The sequence below is a fragment of the Falco punctatus genome, assembly GCF_963210335.1.
Source record: "Falco punctatus genome assembly, chromosome: 20".
Lineage (NCBI taxonomy): Eukaryota > Metazoa > Chordata > Aves > Falconiformes > Falconidae > Falco > Falco punctatus.
This window is the reverse complement of record NC_137600.1, coordinates 1,702,447-1,716,113: the sequence shown is the minus strand read 5'-3', so window position 1 is coordinate 1,716,113 and position 13,667 is coordinate 1,702,447. Positions and strand designations below refer to the sequence as shown.

The window sequence follows — 13,667 nt, the reverse complement described above, 5'->3', positions numbered from 1 at the left end:
CAGCTTCCAGTTTACCCTTCATAGCCGGGTTATCCGAGAGAGGTCAGAACTCAGCACGCCAGAGCGCTTTGGAAAGCTGCCCGCAGCCGCCAACAGGAGCGCAGCCCCTCTGCTCCGGCTGGGCACGCTGCAGGGGGCAGGATGAGGCCGTGAGTAGGTGGGCGTTCAGCCGGCGTCACCTCCACGCGCAAGCGGGGACCCGCTGCCGCGGCTGTAAGCGGTCCGGTTCAGCAGGGGTCTCCGTGGGAGCCCCGAAGGTTTACCTGGCCACCAGAGCTGCGCAACGAGCGCGGGCGTGCTGAGCACCCCGCCGGCTGGAGGCTGCGTGGCGAGAGATGCTGTGCAAACTCCCGACGAAGCGCATTATTGACATGTTTCTCTTTTTTTTTGATCTCTCTTTCTCTGGTGCAGGTTCCTCACCACATGAAGACTTTACCCTATTACAGTTACGACCAGCCGGTGATCGGATACTGCCAAGCTCATAAGCCTCTCCATGTAAATAAGGGGTACGATGCCATGTCCCGGGAGCAGGCTGAGACGACCAACCTGGAACTCAGTCGAGACCACAGCTTCATAGCTACAATCGCACGTTCGGCTGCTCCAGCCATTTACATTGAGAGAATACCAAACTAACGGTGGAGACGGCTGCTTCGGGGGGCGGAGTGGGGAGCTCTTTTGAGGGACCTTTCATCTCAGAAGAATCCAGGGCAAGAAACTAAAATCTACCATTCCAGTTACAAAATGTTCCAGCAAAGACAAAGGGAAGGGGATAAAGCAAACTCCGCAGACTCTGGAAATGCTCTCTTGCAGTACACACTGAGAACTTCGGGATTTTCTTTGCTTTAAACTTTCCAACAAATTCCTCAATGTAAATATTAAAAGAGAGATTGTCAAGTTCTTATTAAAAAAAAAAAATAGATTTCACTCTAGCTACATAAAGGGATGGATTAAGAGTTTTGTTTGTATATTTGATTTTTCTACATTGCACGGTTCCAGGGAAGGAGAACCACAGGTAAAAATAAAAAGGGTGGGGAGGGCCGGGGCTGGGGTGGGGTGGGTCAGCCATGTTTCCTTATTAAGTGTTTATTACTCTTCAAAGATTTGTTTAATATTTTTGTTCTTTTTAAAGAAATGAAAGATAGATATATATTTTCTTTTTTCTTTTGGGGGTTTGGGTTTTGGTTGGGTTTTTTTTTTGTTTGGTTGGTTTTTTTAAAGTGGTCAAGCGCTAATATTTCAAACTTCAGACATGGGCATTAAAGCTTATGTTGAACCAAAAGGACATTGGCAATTGATGCAGCAGAAACAAAGAAACTTGGGTGCATGTACATTTAAGACACAGGCTGTACACTATGGAGGGTGCTTTTGATTTTTACTATCTTCATTGTGCTTCATTGTTGACACTATAATTACTTTTCGGGCTCTAAAATAAGGGGAAAACATGCGGCGGAGTAACGACTCTCATACTTACAGTCCAGCAGTGCTTGTTAAGCAAAATTAATGGACGTTTGGGAACCAAAATGGAAGTGATGTGCTTGAAATGGATCAGAAGGAAAATATTTTAAAGCAAGAGTATTTGGTGAAACTCACTGGCTGACACAATTTCTAAAACACAGGAGAATGTGTAACATTGTTTTTTGGTTTTTTAATTAATTATTATGATCAGTTAGTTTTTGTGTAGTTTTTATCAATAAAATGACAACAAAAAAAGTGGTGGAAAAAAAAAAATAAACATATTATTTTGTGGTTGGGACGCCACAGCCAAGCTACTGTTTGAATGATTTCTGTGGGTATGTGACATGGTGACTCTGGACAAAGGGAACACTGCCTTGTCCTGTTCCACCTCTGTCTCGCCTCTTAGAAGGAGCTCAAAGAATTGTTTTGAGGTTTAATAAACCTGAGTCTGAAGAAGCTCAATTTATTTGGCCTGTCTAAGAAAAAGAGGGGATTGATCAGAACACCCATGCGGGCCTGGGGAAGGGGAAGAGGGGGAGAAGCAAAGTAAAAAAAGTAAAAAAGTTTTTTACTAAGGGTGGGTTTTTAGTGTCTTCTGTCAGAAGGCAGGTTTTTCAGAAACAAACCCCGAGCTGAAGCTAAACCAATTCACATTAAAACATCAAGGTATATGTTGTTTACTGGAGGGCGAATAGTACAAAACCGGGGTTTAGAACATAGTGAATTTTGTGATTGTTTCAAGTCGTTTATATTGGGTGTTTTTATGAGAAACACACTTGGCCACAAGGTAAGGGCTTAATGAATTTCTGGAAGTGCTGCGTCTTGTGTCGCGTATACGATATTACATTGTTTCCTGTGTTTCTCGCTTGAAAAACTTACGTCTTTTTCTCTGAAAGGAGGAGTGTCTGTGGATGCACACATTCAGGGCGCTAGGCAGCTTGCAGGGAAACGCCGACGTACAAAGTCAACTTGATGCATCAAAGGTAACGTATTTAGAATTAAGTGTTAGGAAATGAAAATGGAGTGAAAGGCTGGGCGATGAGTTTACGGCCAGCTCCGTTAGACACCTTGATATCTGTCAGCTTGAGCAGTGCTGCGGACAGAGGGAGAAAGCTGCTGGAAACACTATAGTTTCCTTCAAATTGAGTTTAAAACATTGACGACCCACAGACTATTGAGCTGAAAATGGAAGAACTCCCATTGATTCCTGTGGGCTCCGGATCAGCAGTAGAACGCATTTCAAAAAAAGCATCAAAAGTGTAATGGCATTCCCATGCTCCTAAAAGATGAGAATGGTAATGTTTTTATTATAAGGTTCATTAAAGACAGTTGTATAATTCTGGTTCTGTTTTTAACAGGGCAGTTATATACCTGCCAGCCTGATAACAGCAAAACCAGAGAAGGAAGTGTCAGGCAGGACCCCCCTGCTGTCGTCTTATATGGTTTTTTCCTTAAGCCCCCAGCTGCTGGGGTCATGTGAATATTGGAGAATAGCTCTTTATTTTGTAATTCCCTTTACAATCTTCATCAGTGCAACTCTCCCCCCCCACGCTCTGGGGAAAGCAACTTTGTAACTACTGAAAGGGAAGGTGAAATTAAACAAACTCCCTTTTCTCATTTCCTGATTTCAAAATAACTGAATTTTAGCGTTGGTTTGGGGGATGTTTGGAAGTGGCGTTAGACTCCGATTACAGGTTTTCTGTGCAATTACTGGGTATTGTGCTGTTCAGGGAGAACAAAATACTCTGCTGTGTGCGCAGCCTCCTGGATGAATTTGTGCTTTTCTGCCTGAAATGTTGCTGGGTTTCTGTTGTTCGTCCACTGATGTCCGTTTGGGCAAGAACCCGCTAACTTTTCTTTGTGTCCTTAACAATTAAGGAGGTAATGTTCCAAGAAGGCTTTGAAGGTGTGAGGTTGAACCTTACTTAAGTGCTAAAGGTCATGAAGAGCTAAATATTTATGTCACGCGTTGCTTTGGATCGAAGCAGAAGTCAGTGCAGCACATACTGAGCTGCCCGAGCTAGTGGGAGTTGGTTGTGGTGCTCAAACTAAAAGGGCTCTGTCTGAGCCTACCTTACCTAGAGGTAACAGGGATTGAAACTTAAACCACCATGGCTGCAATTAAAACAAAAAAATAATCTGATAAAAAACTTGCTCTTCGACTGCAATGCAAAACCCCAAGACTGTAATGCGTTCATCTCTGGTCTTTTGTTAGAAGTTTCCTATTTGGTTTTTGTTTTTAAAGCATCAGTTGCTGGAATCATGTGATTATATTATAATATATTAACTTGAGCTTAAAAACATGTCCAAACTCTTCTTAGGGAAGGTCTTTCCACTCCTCTTTGTACGGTTCTGGTGAGGGAAGTGACTGCTTTGGAAGGGAGGATGGAGCCACTCACCAGGTGTCCAGGTAAGACCCAAGAAATTCAAACTTTCTGCAGCATCCCTAATGATTCCTCTCCTAGCAAACAGCACACAGAGCATCACTTGAGGAGGACTCATTCCTGAATGCTGGCGTGTGATGGCATCTTTATGGTTGTAGCACATTGTCTGAGCACCACTCTGCTCCCAGAGAAGGCTGCTGTCTGGCTGCCAGAGCTCGCGGGTGTGCAGTATCCAGACAAGCAAGAAAAAAAAAAAAAATTAAAAAAAAAATCAGGCTCACCTTGAGACCAAAGCTGTTGAACTTTGTGCTGTGCAAAAGACAACAACTGATGCGACCAAATAACAGGTTCTGGAAGACTTCGGGAAAAATTGACTGCTGCCTGTCTCACTAGCTAATAATTGTCTTGCAAATGTCAGCAGGGCACTGAAATTATACTGTCCTGATAATGCTGTGGGTAGGATCTGCAACCAAGGAGAAAGAGCCTGTAAAAGCAGGCTGCTGCTCGGAATTATTTCCAAGGCTGGCAATATTTTGCTCTGAGATTTAGAAATCTTTTGGAATAAGCTGCCCTTTTCTGTAATGAATTGGATGTCTTCCGAAGATTGATAAACACAATTTTATCTTGACTCTCCATTGGAAAAAGTCCCTGGAGGAATTTGGCACATTGTACATGGGAAAGCTTGTGCCTTTACAGATATTTTTAAGCTGCATGAAGATTTAAGGGTCTAACGTACTGCATATTGAAGGTTATTAATTTTTAGGTAGTTCTTGCCACTGGGCTCCTTTAAATGTCACTAGTCACTTTTTTTAAAACCTATATAAAGGAAAGGGGGGTTAAAGATAAGGCTGTAAGTCCATCAAGCTGGAAACTTGCCTTAAATTAAGAAAAAGAAATTACCTGTCTGATACTATTGCCCATGCACAAGCGTGCCTTCCTCATAATATTAAGAGCAATAACGAAGGCTCTGACAGACTTTGTTGAGTTCGGGCTTGTTAGAGGACAAGAATTAAATTCTCTCCTTGCTCTGCAGAAAAGAGGAAAGACGGACTTCAGGGACACGCAGCATGTGTTCCCCAGTGCCCTGCGGGAGCAGAGAATCTTCTTCCTGATCACCCCGGAGTCCTCCTCATCCCTGGAATGATGAGATTTGAGTATCATTGTTCCAGCAAGTGTGGTTATCAGTGGCAGATCAGAATAAATCAGCAGGTCCCTTAAAAATCTAGCCAGCCTAACTCCGTCCTGGTAAAAAAGTAAAACAGGAAGACTGGAGTGGATGGGTCAAATGCAGAGTAAGGAAACCCAGACCCGCAGCAGTTTTGGGTCCTGAGTGGCGTAGCAGTACCAAATACTCCTTCATCTGTTTCTCACGCGGTTATTTCACCAGTGCTTAATGCCCATTATTTGCTTTGATGCCCTGGTGGCTGGCATTTTAATAATACGGAGGCAGGTTAAAGTAAATGGGGCTACAGAGGAGAATTATATCAGTCATTACTGGAGTCGAGGGATGCATTACACCTTTGCCATTACTATGCTAAGTCATATTCTAGTACGGCAAAAATAAAACTACATTTGAGGCAGACAGATCACAGGGTTCTCTCCCACAAAGTCGCTGCCAAGCAGCCCTCCAGTGCTGGCTCAGCACTTCTGGGGTCTTCAGCGAACTGCAGAGATGGATGTGAACATTATCGCCTGGCATCGAAGACATGATGAGCTTCAGTGGCTTTAAGGTACATCACCCTAGGCAATTATTTAGGTGACTTTAAAAATAAAGCGTGCAATACATACATCTATAATTTCTCGTTTATTTTTGTTGTATGGTTGAGCTACAGGTAAGACAAGTTTTCTAAATAGCGACAGATAAGCTGCTAAATGCGTTCATCCTTTTTTTTTTCCCGGTAATTTTTGTATTTCTTTCCCTCTAGGAAGTATCAAAATTTGGCAGAAAAGGAAGAGAGTCTTTCCAAACTCCGTAGCAGCTGAAACACCGTGCATCTGCAAGGCAGCCTTGAGTAACTTGGGAGTTACTGCCTCTCACGGAGGCAAGATGCAGCTGATCAGCTGCCATCTGGCCAGGTAGTAGATCTTATTCCTGTTGCATTGCTATGGAGACGATGGAGAAAATGGGTGGCCTCGGTGGTGGTGGAGCCATGACCTTTAAGACAGCTGATTGCATTAGTGACCGCAGGAGCTCCCGGGGGGGACCTGCTGCCTCAGCTGTGTGGAGTCCAGGTGTTTCTGACTCTGCTCCTGCTTTACTAGAGCACCTTGGGAATACCACTTTACTTTTTTAATTCCTTCCCAGATGTTAGCACGTCTCATTTCAATTGAGAGCTCGCTGGGAATGGAGCCTGCATCTTACGCCCAGCATTTTGCACCGGTGCTGCCTTGGTCGCAGTGATAACTTTTGGTGCAAGTGAAACAGAAATAATGAAGTCAAACAAGCCCTCCGTATCTCCCCCCCTTCCCCGTCACCCCCCAGTGATACTTTGCATATTAAAAAGGCAAGTTAAATCAATTTGATAATGCAAGAACTATGGTAGCTCGTGACTTTCAATCAGTGCTTTGGGCTCCCCAGTGATCTGAAGCACTCTTACTTGCTAAAAGTGAATTCTCAGAACAGCAGGAACGGGGGGATCTTGATAGGCTGATGAAGAAGGAAAAAGCATTTTCCTCCAAAGTCCTCGTGGGATTTAGAGCTGAAAAAAGAGAGCAGGCTAACATATACAGTGATGTTAGTGTTCTGCTGGAAAACAAATGCGTGTCCCAACAATTCAGGGCAAAATTTATCTTAAGTCACCGTCTTGTGACTTGCTTGTTTATTCAGGCTGAATTTTCAGGGAAAGATTGAATTTAACTGCGTGTGGACATTTCATTCATTAAAAGAAAAGGGCTGGCCAAATTAAATCGTAGAACAGTAGGAAAACATGGGTTGGAAAGGTCTTCTGGAGGTCATCTAGATCAGCGTCCTGCTGAGCACGGAGTTCACTTCGTAACGAGATCGGTGGCTCCCAGCCGGCGTTTCTGGCTGTGCCCGGCTGTGGTTTCGGTGGCCGCGGGATCGCAGGTTGGTGAGCGCTGCTGGCCTGCCTGGGGCAGGAGGTTACTGAGCACAGCAGCACGTTCTGCTCTTAAAACCTTGGGAATAGTGATTTCTCCATGATACATGCGTACCTACAGGATGCAGGTAGGACCTTCTTGAGGTTATGGTAGACACCAAGAAATTTCGGCTGCTTTAGGCGTATTTCTCTTGTATTCTTTTTAGAGCTGGACAAGTTGGAGCACCACGCATTTGAAAGATGTAGTAAGAAAATCAGACCTTGTGGTAAAAAGACATTGTAATAATAATTAGACCTTGTTTGAGTTAATATTTGTGTTTACCCCACCCCAGTCCTGGATCCAGGGTCCATAGTCCCAGCTGCTGTAGAGAATTTAAGAAAAAGATAATCCTTGCCTGAAGAACGTTTTATCTCGGGATCATCCCAGGGAAAGCAGATGGATGCAGATGTACAAAAGAGCCCGTGAACAGAGTATTGGCTGTAAGAATTGTTGGAAATAGAAATGTTTGGTCCTTAGTAGTTAGTTAAAAAGAAAGCGCCATCCCCGAAGCGCTCTCAGCAATGTCAAGGAGCTTTTTTTCTCTTAAACTCAGGTGGCGGAGCCTATAGATCGTGTGTGTTTATGGGAAACTCCTCCGAGGCTTCGAGAAAGGCACAGCAGGAAGAACAAACACGCTTGGCTGATAACAAGAGCAGAGATGTAGGAGAGACTAGCGCCCGTGAATAATCAGAGGCAAGGCTTGTATTTCATGCATCCCAAGCATGGGGCCAGATTCCTTTTTAAATTCCTCTTACTGGGCAAAGGAATGAACATTTCTATAAACTGCAGTTGATGGTACACAGGTTGTCATTTATAAACAGCCTACTCAAACATTGCAGTATTTGCAATGTATTTATATCATATTATGAAAGATAAATTGTTGGCAAACATTCATAAAGTATTTATTGGACATGCCACTGTTTGTTCAGTGATTTATAAATCAATGCTATAAAGTGTAAAGTGGTGACAGACTTTCAGATAAATTCTTTGCAAAATATTTGCTGTGCATCAATAATTCTGATATTAATTAGTTTACAGTTTATCCACAAGTGCTTTGGGGATGATTTATAGTTCACTTTCTCACTAGCCCAAGTCGCAAAGGGTCTGGCTCGGGGTGTGTGCTAGACCTGCTGGTTGGTCGCGTTCGTAGTTCAGCCTAGAGCTGAATCTGGCCCTGTTTGGTGCATCTTCTTTGCAAACTCATTGCCAGGAGGCAACAGCAAATGGAAGCAGCTAGAGGTGCTGAGGAAGGCAGGACAACCCCGAGCCTTCAGCAGCAGCAAGCTGCTTCAGCAGCCTGCCAGCAGCACTGAGCAACCCGGCCTCCGCCAGGAGCTTTCTCCCTGCTCCACTTTTCTCCACCTTCCCATCTGAGGCAACGTCTTCCACCTTTTATCACCCCTTGGTTGTCAGCCCATTTCCATTAAATACTTAGAAACTTCGTTGGAGTGATGCGTTTCCCATTGTTTGGCTGATGTTTGAGACCTAAAAGGTTTCTGGTGCTTTTCATGCAGGGAGGGAAGAAAAACCCAAACCCACAAACCAAAAATCATAACAGGATTCTCACTTTACGAGTTCCTAATAGCCAAGTTGACTTCTGTATCCCTTCCTCCACCCTCCCTGCAAAGCATTAAATGACTCAGAAGAGTTGGAAAAACTTAGGATGAAACCCTCAAGTTAAAACAGCAGAGGTGCTAAGCCTTCTGAACAGCATGGGGGGGTGGTAAGCCTGTCCCGTGCTCTCTAGAGCACCCAAAAATCTTAGAAAACGTTCTGTAGAAACGGTGAGTTATTAATATGTGCTTGAAAGAAAGGTTACTTGTTGCCTTAGCGAAAGGTTTTCACATTGATGAATGGAATGGCCGAATGTGCAGCAGGTGGGAGGCAGGACGGGGCTGAGCGGAGGGCTGGCTCAGCTGGGGTGCTTGATTCCCTTCACCTGGAGGTTGCACGTGCTCCTTAATCTGCCTGGGGGGCTTTGCTGGCCACGTTCTCCTTCAGTTGCTCTGTGGGGCTTGGTAACAGCAGATGAACAGCCATGGGGTTCCTTCCACAAGCTTAGAGGTACCTAACTCTTAAAAGACACCAAAATATGAACGTTTTAGTCTTTAAAGGACCGAAGCTGCACCTGTTGAGATGCAAATGCACGGTAGGTTATATTTATCTATGCAAATGAGTTTTGAAGTAGTGCTTGAAATTCATTCTGGTTAGCATGCGGTCATCTTTTGCTTAAACTCACTGAGGTTGAAATCTAAGTCGGTTTTAGAACTGTAGAAATTAGAATGATTAGTACTAATAGAGTGTTTGTAAAGTGCGCGTCCCTATCTACTCATGTGCTTGTTTACACAGACAAAACGGCCTTCTTGTGGTATAAGGAGTTATTCTTAAATAAGTGCGGAGTTAGCTTTTGGTGATGGATGTCCTCGCTGAGGTGGTAGAAACGTTTAGACCTGTGTTAATGTCCTAGTGAAGATGGATGAAGAGCAGTTCATATGTTTATTCCATCAACAGGAGGATAGTAAGAGTACGTAGCTGCGTGCCTAGACACTCCGGTATCTTTTGCCTGGTGGCAGTTAGTTGGTGTGTTTTATTCCAATTTGATGAAGTTTTTGGTGAATAATTACAGCCCACTGAAACAGCTCTGAGTAAAGGCCCCCTAATTGCCCTCCCTTGGGAAATTTCAGGCAGGATTTTTGTAGCTTTGTTTTGCTCTGACTTTCCTTTTGAAAACAGGCTTCTGGGGAACAGCTCTGTAGAGGTGGAACTGCGTTTGAGCTAAATGGGGCTATCTAAATGCATTACAGCTTATTGTGCTTGCACTTCCTTAGCTACATTACTACTAAGAGCAACCTTTAGACAACTGAATGAAGCAGGGATGGCAACGTGCAAGAGTCGTGTGATTGGTGTGCATTATCAGGCTCCTGCTGGCAAGAGCCATCAAAAGAAAATGTGGGAGTGATAGCCCTGGATAGTACACCAGGAAATGTCAGGTATTTCAGGCAAGGAAAATTGGTTTGAAATCTGGATGCACTGCCAGGTGAAGCTTCAGGAAGCACTGCAGGGAGCCATCCCTTCTTTGTGAGCATCCCTGACCCTCCCCTCAGATCTAAGGTTATTAGTACGATACATTTAGGCTTATCGATTCAAAGGGAGTGAATTTGTCTTGTCCGGTACCTTTTGAGAGATGTTCCGTGGCACACCTGACTTTCCTCTCGTGTCATACCTTGTACCTTCTACCTGATAAGCTTATCTGGCCAAGGCCTTGCTGGTTTAGCGTATGTTTTTGGTGGAGCACCATGCATGCTGTCAGACTTTGATAAATACTGTAAATAGCAGGCGGTTAAGATGGGTCAATAGAGATGGAGATGAACTAGCAGAAGTCTGCGCTGTGGCACCTGGAAGTTCGGAGTTAAATTAACTGAAGTACGTGATGGAGAGGGATGCTTGTTAAAGCTGGGCAGAACGTGGTCTCTGTGAACTTCTCATTAAGGTTTCAGCAACGCAGTTCTAGAGACCTGCGCTCAGATCTGCCACGCACAGTAAATTTCTGCCTGTATCTCCGCCGGCATTAAATAAAGCTTAATAAAGACATGAAGATACACGCACAGACCTGCACTTGGCAACCAGATGCAGCGTGCATCAGCTTCTTGCATCTGCTACGGAGAGGAAAGCCGAGCGAGGGCGAGCAGCAACAGTCCGGATCTCTAAAAGAAATCCCTGACTGGCTCCGCGTTGAGAGGGCTTTTACGCAGGTTGTGTTTTGGGAGCAAAGTCGGAGGAGGGATGTGAGATCCCACCCTCGCGGGAACCTTATGTGGTGCTTCTGCTCTTCCTTCCTAGACGGAGTTGATTTGAGGTAGCAGGCAGAGCACGGTGTGCAGTGCTGGGCAGGAGCAGGCCCGGGGCTGTGTGGAGGTGTGTCTGTTTAAATGCAAAGTCATGCTTTTCCACGTTATTTTACTCGCCAGGTGAGTAAATTCCTGCTGGGGAGACCAGCAGGTGTTTGGTATCAGCCTTCCACAGGTGCCTGTGATTGCACTGGTAACAAGCAGTGAGCAAGTGCTCTTGAAACTGAACTGGTACCAGTCGTTACCGGTGGCTAAAATAAACCTTCTTAATAGTTGTGGTGGGCTAATTAGGTGGACGAGGTAGAAGGCAGCTGTTAGGTTTGTTGCTTCATCTTCTCTTCCCCCTTTTTCTTCTATAGACTGAACCCATCAAGGTTGCAAGTGGTTTTTTTTTTTCTGAGTTCTGCCTTTGGCGCTGCTGTTTCAGCCCTCCGTGCCTCGGTTTCCCTTCTGTAGCTGCCTGCCTGGGTGAAATCACTCTGGAAAACATCACTCTGGTAACATCGAAAGCTTTTACCTCTGGTTTGTGTTAACCCAGCCCGCAGAACCTTCGCGTGTTTTCAGTGCTGCTCTCAAACTGCGTGTAGAAAAGCCTTTAAGAACTGCTGATCGGTAATACCGTTGGGCAGAGATTGTCTTTAAATTCAAATGCTTTGTAATTTAATACACTGAGCCTGCTGCTCAGGGGCTCCCCGGCGTCGTGGAGCGCGTGAGCAGTTGGAGCGAGGCCGGGATGTCGCAGGGAACCCCCAGGAGAGCTTCTGAGCGCCCCACCCCCGCTCTCTGATCTAGATTTGTCTTCTCTCTTGTGAATCTCGACCGTATAATGATGCGGTGTCTGGCTGGGAGGGTAGGGAAGACTGGCACGCTGGCTATGAATATTTATGTTGAAATATTAGTGGTTGGTTTTAGTGTAAATAACAACAGCGCGGTTGAATTCTTCCCAACAAAAACATCTATATCCCTGTCAAGATATGTAAATATTGTAAAAGCCTTTTAGACTGCATAGGGTAGGCTGACTACTTATCTGTGAAAATTATTTGGTACTTGTTTATACCAAACTTTCTTCGTGTATTCTCTCAAGTAATTGATTTTTTTGGCTGTAGCAGGAGCAATGTTGCTAAATTAAAACGGCTGCTGGCCTCGTGTGAAAGTTTTTGAACTTGCAAGCGATGACGTTTTGGAAACGAGAACAAATCCGTTTTGAACAAGGAAAAGAAAAAGTAGTTGGGTTTTTTTTTTTTTGTACGGAGAAGCAAAGCACGATGAATGTCAGTTTTTAAAAACCAGAAAGAGCACCCCGTCGATTAAGAGAAATATTTGGGTTTTGCCTTTGTATGGTTAGGCTCCAAGATTTTAGGCTTTGTACATGGAATTGAGGTTTTCAGTAGAGGTTTCAACCTTCTAAAAGGCATCAATATTTCAAAAGCACAAGAAAGTTGGTTTACAGACTGCTCGGTTGTATTAAATAATGTATATATACTTGTGAAGAAAACAAAAAATCAATAGCTATTGCAAATTTAGCTCTGAAAGAATCCTAAGGAAATGTCAACAGTTCTTTTCTGTGCTGTTTCTGCTCATCAAATGGCTTGGGCTCTCCTTTGAAATGATTTTTCAATATTGGCTTTTACTTTGTGGTGAACTTCATGCTGAACATTCTTGGAGAAGCCTAAATTTTCCTCCTCAGTAATGACTTCGCAGAGACCCGTAAACATTCCTCAGCGAAGTGGCAACGAGGTGACGGGCAGTGAAATGTTTTGCCCTCTGTGTGTCACAGGGAGCAGAAATCCTGACCGTTCCCTCGCGTTGTCCTTATTTGATCTAGGGATGCTGCTTTCCGATAAATGCGTGTGCCGGAGCCTGGTTTCACGTGGTCCCTTAGGATGAGCTCAGGGATGGGTGTGCTAATACAGTATTCTTTCTCCTTGGGTTCCTAGTTCTCTTGCAGAACAAAAGTGTTCCTTTCTCGTTTGAGTTCTCTGTTCTGAGTTGTGGTCCACTTTAGAACTTATGTAGATAGACCCTTACCATGGGGGCGTTGAGTGTGTGCGACGACAGTGAAGGCAGGGAGCGTGTGTAGCTTGTGATTCTCTGCTTCGTGCCAGGCTATCCAAAGGTGGCCAAAAGATTAAGTAATAGGTTTAAATGGGTTTCAAAATTCAACTTTGTACAAACCTACATCGGTTTGGTTAAGCAACCGTTAAGATTTTAGGGTGCCATGTGGTGTACGGTGGCATGACTATTTCTTTTTCTGATGCCAGGTTCCAGGGTTTACAGTTGCTTTTGCATCTAAAAAAGTAGCAATTATTTCAGAAAGAATGGCTAACATTGAGTATTTTATTCAATAATATATTTAATTCAATAATATTGTTAAAGATCCTCTGACCTTTTGGGGATTTAAGAGCATCTGCAACATTTCATACTGATCCACAGTGGATGCTCTTCCCCACCCCCCACCCCCCCACCACCCCTCCAATAAAACCAGTTTATAAATGAGCAAGGGTTACCACTTGAGACTGTACAAGCGCTCTCAGTGAAACTAGTTGGAGTACGTTAGAAGTCAGGAGCTACTTCTGGTGAGCAAGGGCATCCTGACCTTTTTCAGGAGCGAGTAGATACGGTATCCCTCAAAGTAACATATTCAGGGGCCCTTCTGCAGCATCGTCGGTACTTGAATTCCCTCTGGCATCAGTGTGATTAACACAGACCTACGAGTTTCAATAGCCGTATCTTGCTTGAATGAGACCCGCAGTGGGAGTACGCAGTTAGTAGAGGCAGAGCAGCTGGTGGCCCGTGTGCTTGGGCGTAGCTTGGATGCTCCGTGGTGGCAGTATTCATTTGCTTTGCGGTTTGTTGCCTCAGGGTACCCGTTTGTGTGGCC

At 44.4% G+C, this 13,667-nt stretch overlaps 1 protein-coding gene across 12 annotated transcripts in view; it reads left to right on the top strand.

Annotated features, from left to right (window-relative positions):
* The window catches only part of LRRTM4 (leucine rich repeat transmembrane neuronal 4), a 334,273-nt gene that overhangs the window by 232,787 nt on the left and 87,819 nt on the right, over positions 1 to 13,667 (top strand). For 3 of the 12 annotated variants that reach the window (XM_080370392.1, XM_080370391.1, XM_080370390.1), the window contains 2 exons: positions 412 to 1,012; positions 2,352 to 13,223. The exons of 1 other annotated variant lie outside the window; for it this stretch is intronic. In XM_080370392.1, coding sequence (XP_080226518.1) covers positions 412 to 633 — 222 coding nt within the window. In that variant the 3' untranslated portion in view covers positions 634 to 1,012; positions 2,352 to 13,223. Of the gene's footprint in view, positions 1 to 411; positions 1,013 to 2,351; positions 13,224 to 13,667 lie in introns of those variants that run through there. 8 more of the 12 variants (XM_080370388.1, XM_080370380.1, XM_080370385.1 and 5 more) reach the window with 8 other exon arrangements.